This window comes from Eubalaena glacialis, chromosome 3 (genome assembly GCF_028564815.1).
Source record: "Eubalaena glacialis isolate mEubGla1 chromosome 3, mEubGla1.1.hap2.+ XY, whole genome shotgun sequence".
NCBI classification, from domain to species: domain Eukaryota; kingdom Metazoa; phylum Chordata; class Mammalia; order Artiodactyla; family Balaenidae; genus Eubalaena; species Eubalaena glacialis.
In genome coordinates, this window is record NC_083718.1 from 52284173 (window position 1) to 52305594 (window position 21422).

General features: G+C 45.1%; 1 protein-coding gene across 3 annotated transcripts in view; it reads right to left on the minus strand.

Annotated features, from left to right (window-relative positions):
* The window catches only part of CACNA1E (calcium voltage-gated channel subunit alpha1 E), a 302414-nt gene that overhangs the window by 190745 nt on the left and 90247 nt on the right, over positions 1-21422 (minus strand). For all 3 annotated transcript variants that reach the window (XM_061185651.1, XM_061185650.1, XM_061185648.1), the window contains exons 4-6: positions 21089-21192; positions 19820-19972; positions 18117-18298 (exon numbers count right to left, since the gene is read on the minus strand). In XM_061185651.1, coding sequence (XP_061041634.1) covers positions 18117-18298; positions 19820-19972; positions 21089-21192 — 439 coding nt within the window. The remainder of the gene's footprint in view (positions 1-18116; positions 18299-19819; positions 19973-21088; positions 21193-21422) is intronic.

Genomic DNA, 21422 nt, shown 5'->3' on the forward strand with positions numbered 1-21422 from the left:
CCATCATTGGTCCCCACCTTTCTCTCTCACCCTACATTCAATCCATCGGCAAGTCCTACCAACTCTACCTTCAAAATACAGCCCAATCTGACCACCGTTCATCACTGCCAGCGTGACCATCCCAGACTTCACCACCATCGCCTTCTATTACCTCCACCCTTGCCCACCATGGCCAGTTCTCCACACAGCAGCCAGAGTGATCTTTCAACATATATCAAGTCACACCACCCATCTGCTCAAAACACTTCAAAGACTTCCCATCAAATGTGAAATAAAACCCAATGAGGCCCAATGGGATCTGGCCCCAACTAGCTTTCTGATCCCTCTTCCCTCCATGCCCTTCTGGAGTGCTGCTGCCTTCCTGCTGTTGAACCCACCAAACAGTCACTGTGCCAAGCAAGTCACTGTGAGGTTTCTCTACTAAGCCTTTCTTGACCACCTCAGACAGAATACGGCCATCGTCTGGTTGTCCTCACAGCACTCAGTCCACAAGGGTGGAAGGGATGATAACACTTTATCATGGCATCCACTGAACACAAGTCTGTCTTCTCTCCTCAAAAGGAGGCACAAAATACCTTCTACTATCCCGGCAATGAGGAGGCTGTCTAAAGTTTGTTATGAAAATTAAGTTGAACTGAATGGCCCAATCATCCACCATCTCCTCTGCCAATCTGTTCTAACTGATGGCAGCAGGGAGTAGTGGAAAGAGCCTGGGCTTTTCTAGTGACACAACACTAGGTTCCAATCCAGGCTTTCTACCTTAATAACTGAACAACCCTGGGCAGGTCACTTAACCTCTCTGTGCCTCAGTTGCCTCATCTGTAAAACAAGGAATGATCAGAGTCAACTTCAAGGCTACTGTAAGAACTAGAGGCCACACAGGTAAAGGGCCTGGCACAGTGCCTGGCACACAGTAGGTATATGATAAATGGTAGCTAGTATTATTATCCACATATGTCTTGTCTTTCATCTCTCTTTACGGCATTACTGAATGTCCAGAGATTCCAACAAAGCGTGTTTTGTCCTTCGAGAGGAGAAGTAACACAGTGAGAAAGACATCACGACATACGGATGGGAGGAGAGGCTTCACTCCAGGTGGTGTAAGGGGAGGTGGCAGACTGAGGCCACGGGAAACAAGATGACTGACAACAGCAAGATAACCCCCTTTTCCTCTCCAGCCAACCTCTGCCCACTTCTGAACTGTCCATGACCGCAAAAGCCACAGAGGACCCAAGTCCCCACTGAGGTCTCAGTGTCTGAGCGCCAGGGTGGGTCTCATAGAAAGAGATTGGTTGCCACAGCAGAAAAGGATATGCAAGCTCTTCCAAATTAGAACAGGAATTTAATTAAACCAGGAGAGAAATGAGAGATAGGGAGATGATTAAGGCCCCAGGATATTTCCTTCCTTAGAGGCGAGGGGAAGAGGCAGGGCCGAGCTAGAATTCACCCCCACTCACAATCTGCCCCTTTCCTCCCCACCCCTCAGCCATCTCCCTCTCCACCCCCTACTTCTGACTCCTGGGCAATCTTCTTCCTCCGTTTTGGAACCCCTGGGCCCCTACCCCAAAACCAGCTCTGCGCAAAGCTCTCCCTCAAGACATATGTGCTGCTGACTCATTCTCCCAGCTTGTAACAAAGCTTAAAACTTTTAATTCCCCAGTTTTTATTATCTTTTCTCACTCTTTCTACTTCATCTTGCTTCATGTTATGAATTATGTACAGTACTTCTGGTACTCAAGAAAGACCCTTTATCAAATCTGTGCAAAAGAGAATTCATGAGTGATTTTGATCGACGAAATGACAAAGAGTTCCCCGGGCCTGCAGGGAGTTCGAGCTTGATAGGCACGCAGGCAGGCACATGGTGGTAGGGAGGGACATTGTGCTGTGGAGATGAGAGCCCTGAGACCTCATTTGGATTCGGTGGCTATAATATGCTCTAAGGACATTCTCCCTTGCGTGTCTCCCCTCTGTGAGGCTGCTTAAGACCAGGGCACGTAGGGAAGAGATGTGATCATGTCAGGCGGGCACAGAGGTGGGGAGCTGCCTTACCAGGTAGGGTAGCTCACTGCAGACTTCATGCAGTCTGCAGGGCATACCTTCGTTTTTTTAATCCATAAATTGTAACTCAAGATAATGTCCACAGGAGGCTGCTTCCCAAATGCCTGAGACAGAGAAAGCGCTTCAAGGTCCTCCAGCAAAGGGGCTCCGGGTGGACAAGCCACAGCACATGCATGCCTTACCCATCTGAAGGGAGGGGAAAAGCCACCTCTTGTTCCTCTTGGCCCCTTTCTCTGAATCTCCTCTGCCCAAGCTCCCATCTTTCTCCCTCCTCACCGCCCACTTCCCCACTTGCTGAAGACACCCGAGATCTGGCTAAATAACCCACTTTGCAGTTTATTTAGCTCTAAATGGAAGTCGTAAGACAAATGCAATAAATAACTTGGGTACAAAAGAGAGGCACGCGTCCTCCCTCTCACTCTGTCACACACGTGCACGCAGACTAAATAGGGGCGGGTACTCTCCGCGGTAACCTTTCCCAGGCTCAGTGGGCCGACAGTCACAGCTGCTTCTAGTAATGCAGGATGACAGGCAAGGTTCGCGTTCCCGGGGAAGACTGGGGTCCTGGAGGGTAGACCAAGACTGCTGGCCCAACGAGGCCACCGAGTCTGTAATTCCCAGGACTGGAACCCCGCTGCCCACTCTTTGGGGAGCATGACCTTGGTGACTTAGCTATTAGCCATGGGTGCCTCTCTGCTCTTCCCAACCCATTCAGGTGGCACGCTCCCTGAGGGGCTGTGTCATGCCACTCCAACGCCACCTGCTAAGGAAGAGGAACCTGTCACAGAGAGAGAGGAGAGTGGGAGACCTGGGGAAGGGAAGGAAGACGGAGAGAAAGAGAGAAAGAGAGAGAGGGAGCCCTGATTGGAAACCCTGGGAGAAAGGGAGGCTGTGACAGAGATGCGCCAGCCTGGCGAACTACCCCAGCCCCACCTGGGTTTGGGGGACACGCTGCCAAGAACTCGAATGTGATCACGACTGGCGGTGAGGGAGGCGTGATCACCTGGGTGTGCGTGTGCCTGCTGCCCTTTCGGTCCTGCCTTTCCTTCCAAATCAGGAAATTGATTCAATGGCACAGCTGTAACTAGCAGCACCCCCGAAGGCAGGTGGCGGCACACCTCGGTCATTCAGATCAAGGTGGGGTCCCTCGGAAAAGGACTCACGTTCCCACACTCCCTTTCTTTTCTGCTTCATCTAGAAATCTGCTCTTTTTATACAAAAGACTCCGGGAGTGGTGGCTCTGTTTTACATCATCAAGGAAACAGTTGGAAAAGGTCACAGTACCATGTTTTGTGCACAAAGGAAAGAGAAAGATCCTAACGATATTTTGAATATATATTCTGCCTTACTTCCTAGGGATCCCACTGACCATATCTGTCAAAACACATTTAAAGATGATACGTGAAAAATCGATTATTGTGAAGCTCAAAAACAGAAATCCTCTAAACATCACTGTTCATAACCTTAAACTATTTTAACAATACCTTAAATTTATAAAGCATATCTTGGTGCACAAAGCCCTTTCATACATACATTCTGATTTAATTCTTACAACCATAATATGAACTAAGTGTTCCAATTTAATGGAAGAGGAAGATGAGTCTCAGTGAGGTCATGTGACTTGCCTAAGATCATGGTATGGGGGAGGGGGGAGTAGACAAAATAAAACCTGAACTTGAACCCAGATCTTCTGAGTACAACCCAATGTTGAATACTACCTATTCCTTATGGTATTCGCTATGCCAGCCTAACTGGTTTTCTAAAATATTCGTTCTTTGGTGACAAGTCACATAAGCAACTACTAATTCCTGTTAAAATTAATGTAAAAAGCTCACTGTCACCAGAATGGGGAAAAACAAACAAACAAACAAACAAAAAACTCACATGCCAAGCTGCTAATAGCAATACTGTGCATTCACAAGTAAATTATTTACATCAATGTAATTATATTAATAGATTAATCTATTATATAGATAAAATCTATATAACCATAGTTTTTTTTTTTCAACTTCCACAGATCAGAGAATTTTCACAAAACAAATACAAAAGAATATGGGCTTGCCATATGGTTGTTAACTTTTTCTTCTGCCAAGAAAAGATATTAACTTTGAAAATTCAACTTCAAGTTGAACAAATTTAGCTTCCCAAAAAACTGTATTGCTATTATTTCCTCATTATGCCAGACTGCTAAAAACTTCACTAAGGGCTCAGTCCCGGCCCATTCAGGAACACTGCTGGAGATAAATGTCAGGTCTGCCCTAACACAAAGTGTAGAAAGTCCTGAAGTGTGTTAGAATTTGAGAGCAGCTGTAACGTCAGCATTTCGCCAGTTATCCAGAGGTAATTCAAGTTAGTAAGAACTGGTATGAATACTTAAAATGTGTTCAGAAGCCATTTTAGCATCAACTACAGGTATGTTTTTCAACATGGACATAATATAAATAACACTACACTTCAAAGCAAAAGCACAGGCCACGAGAGCTCCCAATACATAGAGCAAATGGAAGCTAAGGAAAAGGAAACATGATGGGAGAATTTGCCTTACATGCCCCCAGCAGCAATCAGATACTCTATTTGAATAAGCAAAACAAAAAACAACCAAAAAAAGCTCACTTAGCAAAATCGAGTTTATAAGTACACAGCTCTTATAAGCAAAAAGGAGGGAGACGCAAGAGGGAAGAGATATGGGGATATATGTATATGTATAGCTGATTCACTTTGTTATACAGCAGAAACTAACACACCATTGTAAAGCAATTATACTCCAATAAAGATGTTAAAAAATAAAAAAAAAAAAAGAAAGCACTCATAAAGCAAAGAATGAGGGTCTTTTTCAAAGCACTTTCATATGTTTTATCTCATGTAATAGCTACAAGACTCTTGAGGTTAGGAACAGCTGGTGGTATTACCCGCGTATGACTAATGAGAAGACTAACGCACGTTTATTTATTCATCTGACACTTACAAAGAGACATAAGTGTTTTGCCTGGGATCACAGGGCTAATGGCAGAAGGGGGTCCAGTGGCTGTCCCCCTATCCTCAGTGTAAGTATCAAATCCCAAGCTGATGTTCACAGAGGTAAAAAATGGAACTTGTGAAAGGAGGATTCAGCCACAGAAAGTGATCCCAGAAACAGAATGTGTGTGTGTGTAGGGAGTCTTCAATTTGGGGCTGTTCCTGGTCACGTTTCATCACAGAAAACAGGGCATACTTTCTCTTTGTTCTGTTCCCAAACCCTAACCATGTCTCAGATTGTCATCTCTTAGGTCTGGGTCTCTTTAAGAGCATTTCAGAGCCAGGTTCCAAGCCAGGAAGGCCAACTGTGTCACAGAAATTAACTACTAATTACACACAAACCCTGCGTAAACATTCCAATAAATTACAGTCCCCCTACTTTTCACTAGTTGGGTTTTTTTGTGTGTGCCTCTACCTGTCACAGTAGAAGGGAGCATGGCGCTGAGCTGGAGCACAGCAGGGAAAGCAGACTGCAGTGACAGTGGGGACAGCCCACTGTCCAGCATTAGCGGTGTCCTTCCCGACAGCAGCTCCTTCATCTGAACCTAGACCCTATGCTGCATATGCTGACAGCCGGACGGTCTGGAAGCCAGGGCACCCTGGGTGGGTTCACAGAGCCTCTCTGTGAAATTAGCCTATTGATGGATATTTACTGAATACATAATCATGTCTGGGGAACTGTGGTTGATGCCAGAAGACAGAATGGTGGGGCTTCCCTGGTGGCGCAGTGGTTGAGAATCTGCCTGCCAATGCAGGGGACACGGGTTCGAGCCCTGGTCTGGGAAGATCCCACATGCCGCGGAGCAACTAGGCCCCGTGAGCCACAACTACTGAGCCTGCGCGTCTGGAGCCTGTGCTCCGCAACAAGAGAGGCCGCGATAGTGAGAGGCCCGTGCACCGCGATGAAGAGTGGCCCCCGCTTGCCACAACTAGAGAAAGCCCTTGCGCAGAAACGAAGACCCAACACAGCCATAAATAAATAAATAAATAAATAAATAAATAAAACCTCCAATGTTTTTTAAAAAAAAAAAAAAGACAGAATGGTGTTTTGAAAGGGAAAAGGGACAGAGGCACCTAGAAGACAACTCCTGATAGGGGAATCTGGGAAAAGCACCAGATGAATGCTACTGACGTTTAGGTCTGGGGGAGAGGGCTTAGAGGAAAGATCTCTTTTCCTTTGAGTTTTCAGGGATAGTCAGAGAAGGCTCTGTGGAGGAGGTGGCCAATGTTTTGGAGGAAAAACTAATTCAAAAAACATGAATGTAAGATTGGCGAAGATGCACAGGAAAGGTACTAAGTGGCTAGGCTGAGAGATAGGAAAGGACCCGTCGGAGAGGAGGAGATCTGGACAGCGAGTGGGCAGTGGAAGAAGATGTTCTGCTTGTCTCCCCTGTATGAGTGGTTTTCACAAAATGTTCTAAATAATTATTTAACACCATTAGTGCTTCCTATGTGCTAGGCACATGTCAAGGGCTTTATCCAAGATATCTCATTTAATTCTTACTACAACTCTGTGAGGGGGGTACCAAAATTACCCTCATATTACAGATAAGGACAATAAGGCACAGAGGTTAAGTTGTCCAGATCCCACAGGTAGTAAGGGTGGGACCAGGATTCCTAACCACTGTTATATCACGTCTAGTAACAGAAATCATTGTTTCAAACAAGATCATCAGAACATCAATGCAGAAAACTTACAGAGAGGAACACCTTTGGCATAAATGTATTTTTGCTATTTAATATATATATATGCATTTATAATACAAAACATGTATGTAATGTAGAATCAATCACTCAAAACATAAGGTGGTTTTGGGGAAGATGAGCACTGAAGCCGGTAGGATGACTGCTGCAGTCTTGAATCAGCTTTGACATTCAGTTTATTTCTGTATTTTGTTTTAGTTTCATAGTACTGAGAAAATCCTGAATCACACAGAAAAGTAACAGTGTGCTCACTTATATCACTGTCTGTGAGCAAACAAGCTCAGGCCTGAATTTTTTAAAAATACTAACACAGAACTACCAGCCTTCTAATAGCACATTTACACAAAGTTCAAACGAACACAGAGATGGCAAAGGGAGCTTTACTCCAAGGTCTGCACAAATAAGCCAGGGTGATCATGAGCAGTCTCCAAGTATGAAAATTTGGTCTCGAACACATTGATTACGTGTGGCTTTTTAAATTAGTTTTTTTTTTCATCATTTTCTACTTCCCCAATTCTAAGATACACCTTTCTTTGCAGACAAAGGTTTTAGAACTAAGAATATATGAATATGTAACATACAGAATGTAGTAGGGGTTCCCCCCTGAAATGCCGTTATTAACTTTTTAGTAGATCTTATCATCAATGGTATGTATCTTGTATTCAAGGAAGTGTGACAATTAAAATATAAATTTTAACTATAAACAAAACGAAAAGACAAACCACGGAATGGGAGAAAATATTTGCAAATGATGCAACTGACAAAGGATTAATTTCCAAAACACACAAACAGCTTACAAACAACCCAGTCAAAAAATGGGTGGAAGACCTAAATAGACATTCTTTCAAAAAAGACATACAGATGGCCAACAGGCACGTGAAAAGATGCTCAACATCGATAATAATTAGAGAAATGCAAATCAAACCTACAGTGAGGTACCACCTCACACCAACCAGAATGGCCATCATCAAAAAGTCTACAAATAATAAACGCTGGAGAGGGTGTGGAGAAAAGGGAACCCTCCTACACTGTTGGTGGGAATGCAAACTGGTACAGCCACTATGGAGAACAGTATGGAGGTTCCTCAAAAAACTAAAAATAGAGTTACCATATGATCCAGCAATTCCACTCCAGGGCATATATCCAGAATAGACAAAAACTCTAATTCGAAAAGATACATGAACCCCAGTGTTCATAGCAGCACTATTTAATAGTCAAGACATGGAAGCAATCTAAGTGTCCATCGACAGATGAATGGATGAAGAAGATGTGGTGCATATATATACATACAAAATGGAGTATTACTCAGCCAAAGAAAAGAATGAAATAATGCCATCTGCAGCAACATGGATGGAGCTAGAGATTATCATACTAAGTGAAGTAAGTCTGACAGAGAAAGACAAATATCATATGATGTCACTTACATGTGGAATCAAAAAAAAAAAATGATACAAATGAACTTATTTACAAAACAGAAATAGACTCACAGACATAGAAAACAAACTTACAGTTACCAAAGGGGAAAGGGCGGGGTAAGGATAAATTAGGAATTTGGGATTAAGAGATACACACTACCATATAGAAAACAGATAAACAATAAGGACCTACTGGATAGCACAGGGAACTATATTCAATATCTTCTAATAACCTACAACGGAAAAGAATCTGAAAAAGAATACATATATACATATATATATAACTGAATCACTTTGCTGTACACCTGAAACATTGTAAATCAACTACACTTCAATTATACAAAAAGTCAAAAAAAAGATATATTTTAAAAACAACGCAGATGTAGAGAATGGACTTGAGGAAACTGGGAGGGGAAGGGTAAGCTGGGACGAAGTGAGAGAGTGGCATAGACATATATACACTACCAAATGTAAAATCGATAGCTAGTGGGAAGCAGCCACATAGCACAGGGAGATCAGCTCGGTGTTTTGTGACCACCTAGAGGGGTGGGATAGGGAGGGTGGGAGGGAGACGCAAGAGGGAGGGGCTATGGGGATATATGTATACATACAGCTGATTCACTTTGTTATAAAGCAGAAACTAACACACCATTGTAAAGCAATTATACTCCAATAAAGATGTTAAAAAAAATTTTTTTTGAGACAATTTTGTAAAGCCATCAAAGTGCACCTATGGATCGCAGCTGACAAGTCCCTGATCCAGGGCAAAGGGCAGAGGCGTCGGGATGGGAGAGGGAGAAGAGACCCTGTAGGCATGGGAGGTAGGCAGCCAGCAAAGTGCCCTCAGGAGGATGGAAATGCCACTGGTCCTGGTCCTCTTTCCTGAGAGCTCACTGTGTGTCAATCACTTTATATTAGACAAATATTGATTAAAGTAGGACCTCGTAGAAACCCATGTAGTGGGGGAGACGGGCTTTCTGAAGGCTTTCTCTTTGGTATGCTCCCACTTCACCCTCCCCAGGCCCAGTCATTACAGCCACACGGAACTGTCGCTGTCACACTTCACTGTGGCCTCAGAATCACAAGGGAGCTTGTTAAAAATACAGATTCCTTCTTCCTAGCTCTGTAGCTGCCAGACCCAGGCAGAGCCCAGGAATCTGAAATTACATTAATTGCCCCCAGGCAATTCTAAGCCGGCCCACACTCTGAGGGGCACTGAAAGAAAGTCCTCAATAAATATTTTTCTTCTGAATGATAAATTGAAGGAAAAATGAATAGAGACCTTTTGGCTGCCTAGTGCCAGAGGCTGGCACTGTGCCATCCCATCTGGCTGGGATTCCGTAAGGATTTGGCCTCCAGAGTGAGCCAGTGGAAAGCACCTGAAACAGCCACTGAGTCACCAACATACCACCCCCAGTTAATTTCTGCCCCTTAGTCCTAAGGCCTGGGGTTGCCTCAGAACAGAGAGATCATAGCCTAAGGCTGCATGACACACCAGGCACCTGAGGCCTCTGGCCACGGATCAGAAATTAAACTGTGTATTAGAGTGGGCTAAAAGAAAGGCAAAGAGCCCCGAGCCAGCTTAATGGTTCTGCACAGACGAAAGATCTGGAGACTGGCCTGGTGCGTGCGTGGTGTGAAATTCAGGCACCTGATCAGGAGGCAAACTTTGCATATTTGGAATCAACTCTAAACACGATGACATCTCTGGTTTGACAAGTTATTAAGAAATCAAAATGGATATGAAAGAGTAGGAATAATTTCAGGGTAGAAGCAGCTATGGATGGGAAGGAGAAAGAAAGCAAACACAGTTTTTTTTTTTATCCCACGGAGGGAGCCAGGGACTGGAAAATGTGGACCCCGGGCTCCGGCCCAGCGGGCAGGGAGCAGGAGAAAGGCATTGCAGGGTTTAGAGGGAGGACAAGTGATTCACATGGAGAACAAGCTGCCAAAGGCAGCAGCAGAAGCTACAAACATAAATGTTTTTATTTTTCCACCTGAAAAGCCGATATCTTTATTTTTTTTTAACATCTTTATTGGAGTATAATTGCTTTACAATGGTGTATTGGTTTCTGCTGTATAACAAAGTGAATCAGCTATACATATACATATATCCCCGTATCTCCTCCCTCTTGCATCTCCCTCCCTATCCCACCCCTCTAGGTGGTCACAAAGCAGAGCTGATCTCCCTGTGCTATGCGGCTGCTTCCCACTAGCTATCGATTTTACATTTGGTAGTGTATATATGTCCATGCCACTCTCTCACTTTGTCCCAGCTTACCCTTCCCCCTCCCCGTGTCCTCAAGTCCATTCTCTACGTCTGTGTCTTTATTCCTGTCCTGCCCCCAGGTTCTTCAGAACCATTTTTTTTTTTTTTTTTAGATTCCATATATATGTGTTAGCATACGGTATTTGTTTTTCTCTTTCTGACTTACTTCACTCTGTAGGACAGACTCTAGGTCCATCCACCTCAATGTGTTTTTAAAAAGAGACACTCTGAGGAGGAAAACGGGATTACAGAGTACAATGCTAGTGAGGAAGGTGGGCGGGCCTGGTAGGTTTCAGTCCCCCAAAGTTTCCCCAGTCAATGCTCTGAATTGGGCTGACACGGGGCGAGGTGCCCAGGAGTGAAGTCTGGGAGGGCCCAGGAGGTGTGCCACACCTTCTGTCACAGCTTACTCTGCTCTCGGGGACACACACCCCTCACTCACTCACTCTCCCTCTACTGGGGGCAGTTCAAGCACAGAATTAGAAATCAGAACAGCTGGTTTTAAAGCTCACTCCTACTTCTTCTATGCAATGAGACAGGTTTCTCAAACTCATTCCACAGACTGAATTTGTCCAGGAGATTCCAGAGTAACATTTGAAAAAAGGCCTATAATCCATTTACTCCCTTTTCACAGTCTCCCCCCACCTCCCCACCTCTTTCTTCCCTACCCAGCTCAAATTCCACCTCCCTTGATTCTCATTTTATTGTGCTCACCAGTTAGAACTACTCTGGTGAAAGCCAACTCTCCACCTACTTCCTTGCCTGAACCTCAGGGGCCAAATGTGACCACAGGAAAACACAACACATTCACTGGTCTCACTTTCACCCCAGCACCATTAACCCCGAGTGGGTCCTGAATGCTGCCCGGCGATCAGATCCCCACTGCACCTAGTCCCTCGCTCTCCTGGAAAACTATTCCCACCTTCCCTCAAACTTCCAGCATTTCCCTCCTCCCACCTTCTGCTGATGACCTGACTTTCTATTTCATTGAGACAATAGAAGCAATAGGGGAATTTCTACATGCTTCCGTCACCATGTCTACCCCCATCCCAGCCTCTGCAGCCTCCCTCCTAGGACTACGGATGAACCACAAAGCTGGGCTCCAAGCCTGGCCCTCCACCTGTGCTCTGATGGACTAGGAGCCCACCCCCTCTCACCTGCTTTAGAAGGCTGCTCCACCAACTGTCCTCTCTCTCCAGCAGCCGTGATTTTTACCTTGAATGACTCATTCTCACCAAAAAGCAAATGGTATTCCTTCTACCTGCCCCACTCTCTCTGCTTCTCTTTCAACAAAACTCAACACAACGGTCTGTATGGCTGTCCCCAAACCTCTCTTAAACCTTCTCCCATCGGGTTTTCGCCCCTCCCACTTTCCCCTCCTGGCCTCTGATGATTAATTCTTAGCCCTTATCTCCCTTGACCCATCTCTAGGCAGCATCTGACTCAGCTGATCACTGCTACTTCCTCCTTCCTGAAGCACCCTCTTCCCTTGGCCTACAGGACACCATGCCCCCCTACTGCTCCTTCTCAGTCTTCTTGCTAACTCCCTAACTCACCCACATCTTCACACTGGAACTTAGTTCTGGAACCTCTTCTCTATAGTTAGATATTCCCTTCCTTGATAGTTTATCCAGTCTTTGGACTTTAAATACCATTCTACACACAGAAAACTCCCAAATTTATTATCTCCAGCCTAGGCTTCTACCCTGAATTCATTTACCCAACTCTCTCCTTACACCACCATATCAAATAAGCATCACAAATTTTTCATTCATGTCCAAACTCAATTCTTTATTTTCCTCCCCATCTACTTCACCTCTCAGCCTTCATGGGAAAGGGGCAGACTAACTTCCGGTATCCACTTATCAATCCCTTTGTGTATTAAACAAGTCACAGGTGAACAGACACTGGTATCAGATTCCAGGTGTCACCTGTATTACAGAGACCCAGACAACAGCAAGGACACAGGAACAGGCTCGTGCAGACAGGGATGTGGGGAAAAAAACTGCCTATTCCAGAGCATGACTGATCGATTACAGGAGTCTACAAATTTTACCAACTAGACACCTTATCCTAGGTCAGCTGGTACACCTTATCACTCTGACACCGTAAGATGATGGTAGGTTCCTGGCCCCTATCTGTCAAATGAGCTCTGAGTATGCTCTGTTCTCAGAGCATGTGGAGGAGGTGGTGATGAAAACTAAAGCAGAGATGAGTAGACAACATTCCCTAGTCGCATGGAACTCAGCACCGAACACGTTCTCTGCAGATACTATAAAATCAGAGAAACTTCAGGAAGCTGGAGATGGCAGCTTTCCACCAACCCTCAGATACGGCATTATTCTTTCAACATACATAAGCAAAACAGCAACGAGGCAAAAAGTGAATTCTCTGTTAACCATTTAGCAAATATTAACTATGTGTAGCTGGGAGAAGGCAACTTAAAGGAGCGTCATACGCACTGTCACAGACCAAAGGACTTCTGAGAGTGAGGAAGACTCTCAGAAAGCATCAGACCACAGGTTGCCTCTTCTTGCCAAAAGCCAGGAAAGAGTATAAAAATCTCCCCCACAGCAGCATAGAGCACCGAGGCAGTCATAACAGATACAGCTGGTGTACCTGCAAAGCCAAAGAACAGCACGCCTCCAAGAAATGTCCGCATCTGCATGAGTTATCAACACCAGGTGAGAAGAGAAATAGCTTGATGAAAAATACAGATCCAATGTAGAAATACAGATCAAAAATACTGGACTTGAAGAGCACAGATTGGAGGAACTGCAGACAGCAATTGGGAACCCCTGCAATCTGTATATTATATTCCTGGTACCACAAACAGCAGAGAACATAAAACCAGGATGACAACAGGGAAATCAGACCAGAATCGGGAGAAAGCCAGATCTGAGAGCCACATCTCACCCAGGTGAAGAAGGTTAGAAGTTAATAATGGAGCCACGGTAACATCTGTGGAGTGAACAGCACTGAAGGAGAAGGTGCTGTCCTGGAGAAGCAACACCTATCCAGATTAGGAAAAATGAAAGGAATTAAACTAGTTAAGAAGAGGGGAGAGTCTGCAAATGGAGGAGACCTTTGGAGAGACAGTCAAAACAGGAAGAAGCAGCCAGCAGAACCGTAGACTGCTTTGCATCTTTCTACCACAAGAGGGAGGGAAGCCAAGAATACAGTTGGAGTGTGGCCAAGCCGAGTTGAAATTCTGGGAGAGACTAAGTTGAGCACAGCACGCAGGCCTCCAGGTTGCCCTGACGATGGGAACGCTCCCCCACCCTTACAATCATGCATGCTCATGAGAAAAGCTACATGCAAATGAAGTCAACGGTAATCATTGGCAGAGCCATACAAGGTCACAGGAGGCATTTAGGAAGGGTCTGTGCAGCAGAAAAGGGATGCAAACACCAAGGAAGCATTTAAGTTACATAGAAAAAGGTTAAACTGAGTCCACATGTTTGAGAGAGCTTCTGCGTACAGTGTAAACCTGAAGGTTCTCCTAATGGTTTGGTTATAACTGGCGCCAATAAATCTTACGTATTTGTTGTAACCACTGAATAGAAGAGGCATTGGACAGGGAAATAGGGACTCCCTTTTCTTTGTGGTCTTTGTGAAGAAATACAGTGGCTGGGTGAATTGGGCCTTCCAGGAATAGTGGTAGAAAGGGAAATCAACACAGTTATATCTGCGTCTTATTAGCAGTGGTAATAATAAAAGGCACAGTGGGTAATTTTTCTCTATGTAGAAACATACATATATACATGCATCTATTTAGAGTACTCAGGTGACTAGTTGTTTATAGTTAATTCAGTGGTGTGTAACCAGTTCTAATATATATGTAAAGTTTTGTCATTACAAAATCTTAAGGTAAAATTAAGAGAAGAAAAATACTCAGGTATCGTTGACATGGGCTTTCAGAATCTGCACGTTTTCAACCAAGATACTAGGCATCTCTAATCTCATACTTTCAATGGGCATAAGCGGGAGAGGGGTGGTAGGTGAATTAGTCTGTACTATTTAAAAAAAATTTTTTTTTAATTTATTTATTTTTGGCTGTGTTGGGTCTTCGTTGCTGCGTGCAGGCTTGCTCTAGTTGCGGTGAGCGGGGGCTACTCTTCGTTGAGGTGCACAGGCTTCTCTTGTTGTGGAGCATGAGCTCTATGTGCGCGGGCTTCAGTAGTTGCAGCACGTGGGCTCAGTAGTTGTGGCACACAGGCTCAGTAGTTGTGCCTCACGGGCTCTAGAGCGCAGGCTCAGTAGTTGTGGCGCACGGGCTTAGTTGCTCCGCAGCATGTGGGATCTTCCCAGACCAGAGCTCGAACCCATGTCCCCTGCATTGGCAGGCGGATTCTTAACCACTGCGCCACCAGGGAAGCCCAGTCTGTACTATTTAAATTGTTATTTTCCCCCATCCTGGATCCTCTTTCCTTTCCAAGCTAAATGGTTGAATTTGGGTAAATTAAAAGTGTTTAAAACAAGACAACAGGTCCAAAACAGAGTCACTTATGCTAAGCCCCATGTCACCAATCCAAAACTTCATTTCAGTGTCAGCCTCTCCCACAAATGGGCTCTTAAACTAGTCAATCAGGAATCACCTGTTCAGCACTAGTGATCAGGTGAGTCATCTGCACCAGCATCTTCCTGATAAAACCCTGCCACGCCCCAAAGGAAAGTGACCTTGCCACAACTAATCCACTTTTTACTAACTTCCTGGTCCAGTGCCCTTCTGCCTATAAAAGTCTTTCATTTTTTTGTACAGCTCCTCAGAGCTCCTTTCCAGCTGCTAGATGGGATGCTGCCCAATTCATGAATGGTTGAATAAAGTCAATAACATCTTTGAAATTCACTCAGTTGAATTTTGGTTTCCTTAACAAAAGCTTGTATGATGTGACTCCACCATATATTGCAAGCCTTACGCCCACCAGACTGAAGAGTCCACAGCTCTGAACCTTCCTCCAGTAGCAGAAAACCCTAACTCCAGGATGTGCATCCAGCTCCTGCAAGAGAGCTCTGCCTGAGCCATGCTTTACACCCCAGTTTCCTGCTCAAAGGAAGCCCAGACTTTGATGGCTCCTTCTCTTCCTAAGAAGCCAGACTTTGTCCTTGTTCCACTGGCTGAAAATTGGACGCCTTTTTCATCCAACTTCTCCTGAATCAAGGGGTAGTTATCCATCTAACTACGACCATCACCTCTGCCTGTGGACTCCTGGCTCCATGCCCTCCCCCTAGATCCAACGCTTTGGAAAGTGATGTCATTTCAAAGTGGGCATGAGTTCATTCTGCCCCATAAGCAGCCACTTTTCAGAAACCAGCCCAACAGCTCAATGAGTTCCCTCAAGCCTGGATCCAGCCACAGGGGTAGCAGGAGGCCTTCAGTAAACTGAAGTTCAATGACTGATGTCATTGTCAGAGGTACTGTGAGTCTGTGGCCCTGGGAGCCCATGCAATCAAAGGTTTCAGAGGATCTGCAGCTTGACCTCTTCTCCCTGCTTCCTCGGTAGAGCACACCTAGAGAGGAGAGCAAGTTCACTGTCTCTGTGTGACCTCCATACCTATGTTGGATGGATAACCTGAGAGAGACTGGAATTTGAAGAGAGCACCAGGAGAGCAGGGATCATGGCGCTTTTTTCTCCCTCTGTTTCCCCAGTGCCTAGCACACTGCTTGACACATCACAGATGCTCACTAATATATGTTGAAAGAATGAATGAACAAATGAACAAAGGAACTAATGTAAGTGATGAGTGATTCCTGTTTATCTCAGTACCTTCTGAGCCTTGGCTCCGGAGGACCAACAGATCTCGCCTTTATCTTCAAATGCAACACTTCTCCCTTCAGGCTTTCAGTGCATTTATCACATCACTTAGGTGAGTCTACACATATAATTGAAATACATCCCTCCCAAAGCCCCACAAATGACACCAGCCGCTGTGGGGTCAGTGCTGTCATTTCCAGAGGCGCTTGGTTAATCTGAGTGACACGGCTTCAAGACAACCTTCACATCTCAAATGAGGAGCGACTGGACTCATCAACCTTGCCTCCCTTCCCTCCTTCCTGCCACCCCACAACTGGTGAGAATCCCAGAGTGTCCTCAAGGGTTTTCTAGGTCACACATAACCCCTGAGCTTTCTGGGCATATGCTGGTCCTTGGGACTTCTTCACTGCCCTGCAGAGCTTCGGCATAATAGCCTGTGGCTCTTTTCTGCAAAGCTCTACCTGCCTGGGAGCTTGGGAATGGGTCCAGGTTAGTGATGAACATTTACTAGGTACCTACTTGTACGGGCTTTTTGCAGACCCTGGCTCTTCCTCCATGACAATCTGGTTGAGTCTCTCCTGAGACAGCATTTCCTTTCCTTCCAGTATAGATTATGTCCAGAAGTCCTTCTAAAGGGGGCTTTTTGTAAGCCACACCATGTTCCACCCATTATTTATACAGACGGAATCAGTTAGAAGGAAAGGTAAAGGTAGACTATGGGAGGGCAAGTAAGATGGATGATTGCTCCAAAGGGATCTGCCTTGGGGTGGGCTGGCTGTATGCATAGGAGGGTACAGACCTTTATGAGCACCTGTTTACAAAGACAATTTGCCCAAATTGCTTTGCCCCCCTAGGCCTCCTATGCATCAAAGCACACACCTCCCCACCCTTTCATTTTAGAACTTAGACTCTGCACCATGCCTTCCATAACTTGTTGAGATCAGACTCTGGGAGGTGGAAGACACTTCAGTGGTCACCCTAACGTCCCACACAGACAGTTAGATAGCCTCGTCTTGTACACCAACTCAGAACTTTCCCAACATGCCTGATCACATGAATCACCAGGGGCACGTGTAAAAAATGTAGCTCAGCTCACTAACTATCCAAAGCCACATGAAATCAAAATCTCCAAGGGCCTGTGAATCAGAATTTTCAACAAGCATCCCTAGTGAGTCTTAAAATTAAGCGTGTTACTTACGTGCATGTAATGCAATGGTTCTTGAGGGTAGCTACATATTAGAATCAGCTAGGAAGCTTTAAAAAAAAAATCAATGACAGGTCTTTACCCCTAGCTATTCCTACTTAACTTGTCTGGAGTAGAGCCCAGGTGGTGTAAATTTTTAAAGCTCCCTCCCAGCTGATTCTAATGTGCGGCCAGGGGTGGGAACTACTGGAATACCTTCCCAGACCAGTGGTAAGCTCTTTGAAGACAGCAACCAACAAATCTATACTTCTTGGTGCCCCTCACTGAATCCCACCACCATGTCGAACCAGTAGCAGAACACAATGGCTGAGTTGATCTGATTTCACTAGCAGTTCACCCATCAAATATGGCATGTAATTTCCTGACTATATTAAGAAGCTGTGTACTTAGCAAGAGGCCAAATAACAGAGGCAAATAAACTGCTAAGTATAGATTATGTCCAGAAGTCCTTCTAAAGGGGGCTTTTTGTAAGCTACCCCATGTTCTACCCATTATTTATACAGACAGAATCAGGTTAGAAGGAAAGGTAAAGGTAGACCGTGGGAGGGCAACCATGGTTGAGTCTACACACACACACACACACACACACACATCCCCAGCCCTCCCTTTTCTCAGACTAACCAGCCCAAACCATGCCAGGAGCCCCATTCCACGATCCTTCCCTCCTGCTCCGGCCCCTCGCCAGCTCTACTCACATTGTACAGCACGGTGGTCCACCCTTCCATGGTGATGCACTGGAAGACAGTCAGCACGGCAAAAAGGATGTTATCAAACTGGGTGATCCCATCATTGGGGCCGATCCAGTCCCGGCATTCATAACCAGCTGGGCAGCCCTGCACACCACATGGGTGAGGGGGGTCAAATCCTTCTAGAATACCTGCAGACACATTTGGAGGGTGGGGGATAAACCACACAATGCTTAGCATGAGCTGGAAATGATCCCAGGAGGCCACAAGCATGTAATTCTATTTCCCACAGAAAGGTGTGTCCTTCTTTGTCTCCGGCTCCTACCCTTCTCTGGCATCTTTACACCTCACAGCTCACATACCATGTGTTCAACCCAATGTTTCCCAACCTCCTGTGAAAATGAAGCCTCCTCCACATGCCTCCCCCACCCCCTCTTTCCTCAGATCACATCTTCTACCTTCTCCTGAGTCCCACGGGAATTTACAGGACTGGGTCACCCAGAAAGGTCTGAGCTGAAGGCAGAATCTTACTGATTTTCTAACTTTAGACTCCAGAATAGACTCTTAGTTCTTTCTGGGTTCCTTGGGAACAATTATAAACTACAGTCCCTTCCGTGGATCTTAACTCCTTGTTTTTATGGCCTAAATTCCTCATCTTAAATAAGACAAAAATAAAAAATAAAAATCCAACGTGGAAGGTGTCCTTTGAAGATTCTTTTCATAAAAACATGGTACCTAATTGGGCTCCTTCAACCTCTCCCCTGCTCCCTTTCCTCCTAAAGCACTCTACTGAACTTGAAAAGAACAAAGAAGATACAGGGAGACAAGAATGCCAGAACTGTGTACCTTACTAATCTCCCAAGCACCCCTGCCAAGTCATGCTCAGAACTCCCTCAGTTCTTCCACACTATGTGTGGGTCACAGCAGAGAGGGGGAAGGTCATGAGCTCGAGCATGGATGGAAAATGTCCCCAAGATCTGGAGGGCCCCAGATCTGACTCCGGACTCCTGGTCTCTCTGGCTGTGGGCCAAAGAGGCCATATACAAAGGGTAATTATTCAGGCAGAAAGTTTTTTTTTTTTTAAGTGAGGACCTCATTCTTTTTTTCTTTTTTTTTTTTTAGTTAATTAATTTATTTATTTTTTAAATTTTTTGGCTGTGTTGGGTCTTCGTTTCTATGCGAGGGCTTTCTCTAGTTGCGGCAAGCGGGAGCCACTCTTCATCGCGGTGCACGGGCCTCTCACTATCGCGGCCTCTCTTGTTGTGGAGCACAGGCTCCAGATGCGCAGGCTCAGCAGCTGTGGCTCACGGGCCCAGTTGCTCCGCGGCATGTGGGATCTTCCCAGACCAGGGCTCGAACCCGTGTCCCCTGCATTGGCAGGCATTCTCAACCACTGCGCCACCAGGGAAGCCCAGGCAGAAGGTTTTTGACGTGCATTCTGATAGCCTCCTACCAAGGGATGGGGCAGCTGAGACCTTCTATTGAAATAAACTATAAACCTAAGAGGTTATTTGCTTTGCGACATCAATGCACAATGGGGATCTTTAGGCTGGTTGTGCCTCATAAAGCTGCTGACTAGGAAGTCTCTGATTCTAATTCTAGGGTTGGGATAGGACATACTTTTCCAACCAGCCTCCAAATGCCCTGAAATTACCCCAATGACCAGAGGAGAGAGGAAGGAAGAAGCAGAAGTCAGAAAATAGTGACCCTACCTGAATTGTTCATGAAGCAAGCTCGGTGCAACTTCCCACTGTAGAACTCCAAGCCAATGATAGCAAACATCAGGATGGCAAAGAAGAGCAAAAGGCCAATCTGCAGAAGAGGCACCATGGCCTTCATGATGGACTTCAACACAATCTGCAGGCCTAGGGGGAAAGAAAGAGAATGATAAATGGAATCCTCACTTAGCACCACCTGATATGGCAGGCTGACTTCTTCCTGGGAGAAGAGGGGCAAGTCTTTGAGGGAAAAGAACCATTGATCCTGAGATGATAAAGCAATTCACAAAGGGATAACCAGGATAAGTCAAGCCAAAGACTGCCATTACCCCCTCCCCTAGGGATCAATCCCTACCTCTTCTTCACCATTCCCTGATCATTTACATGCCTATCACCCTTCCCTTATTCATTGCACCCATGCTGTCTTCTGGATTCCTCTTATAGATGAAACTTATTAGAATACGCTTCTTTCCTAAAGGGAATTAGGCCCAGCCCTGCTAGGCTATAAATCTGTAAGAACAAGGACAAAGTTCATCTTCCCCACAACTCTATCTCAGAGCCAGCTCTCCCACCCACTGTTGGGGAAGCAGGATTAGTACAACCACTGTTCATGAAACACCATATCCTTTGACCCAGAAATTGTCCTTCTAGGATTCTAGCCTAAGAAAATAATCAGAGATTTGAATAATATTTAAGTAAAAAGATGTTTGTTGCAGCACTATTTCTAGTTAGAAAAAGAAAACTGGAAATAACCTAAATGAATAGCAGTGTAGAAATGACTACCCAAGTCAGGGACCGTATAAGACAGACTATAATACAGATTTAAAAATCATATTTCTGAAGAATTTTTAACGTCAGGCAAATCAAATGCTTATGATGGGATCCAATACCAAAAATACAGCATGATCCCAATCACATTAAAATGCACAGGAAAAAATGAATGAAAAAATATGCTAAAATGTTAACAAAAGTTATTTCTGAGTGATAGGATAATGGGTGCTCTTCATTTTCATTTTGTATTGTTTCCTTTACTTTCCAAATTTTTTACAAAGATCTTTCATTATCTTTTAAATATGAAAAAAATCTGCTAAATTTTAAAGTGGAAGGTGATGCCAGATTGCTGCAGGTCCTCTATTTATTACTGCAGGGGCTTCCTCGCAGGAGAAATTATTTCTTGTTATCCCTAATTCTCTTTGACCCTGGATCTGGTTCAGGACACATCAGTAAAGCTATCAGCAGAGGAGAAAGAAGAAAGGTGCTCACTAGGTATCCCTGACACGAGCTTCAGGGGCCTTAGGACACGCACAGCCCGGAGCGTCCTCAGGTCCACATGTGTGTTGAAGTGGGTTCCCGCAGTGGCCAGGATGCTGCAGATGGAGACACAGAAGGTCAAGGTTACCACAGTCTGCCTTTCTCCCCCTGTTCCATGGGGGAAGCTGGGTTAAAGAAGAATCATCAGCCTGGAAAGCACACAGAGCGGATGCCAGCTGCGTGTGGGCGCACCTGAGCTTGGGTGAATCACCAGTGATTCCGAGTGGAATTAAATTTAGCCGCATCTGGGTTTCACTTCGAAAAGGAGGAAAACTGATCATCACAT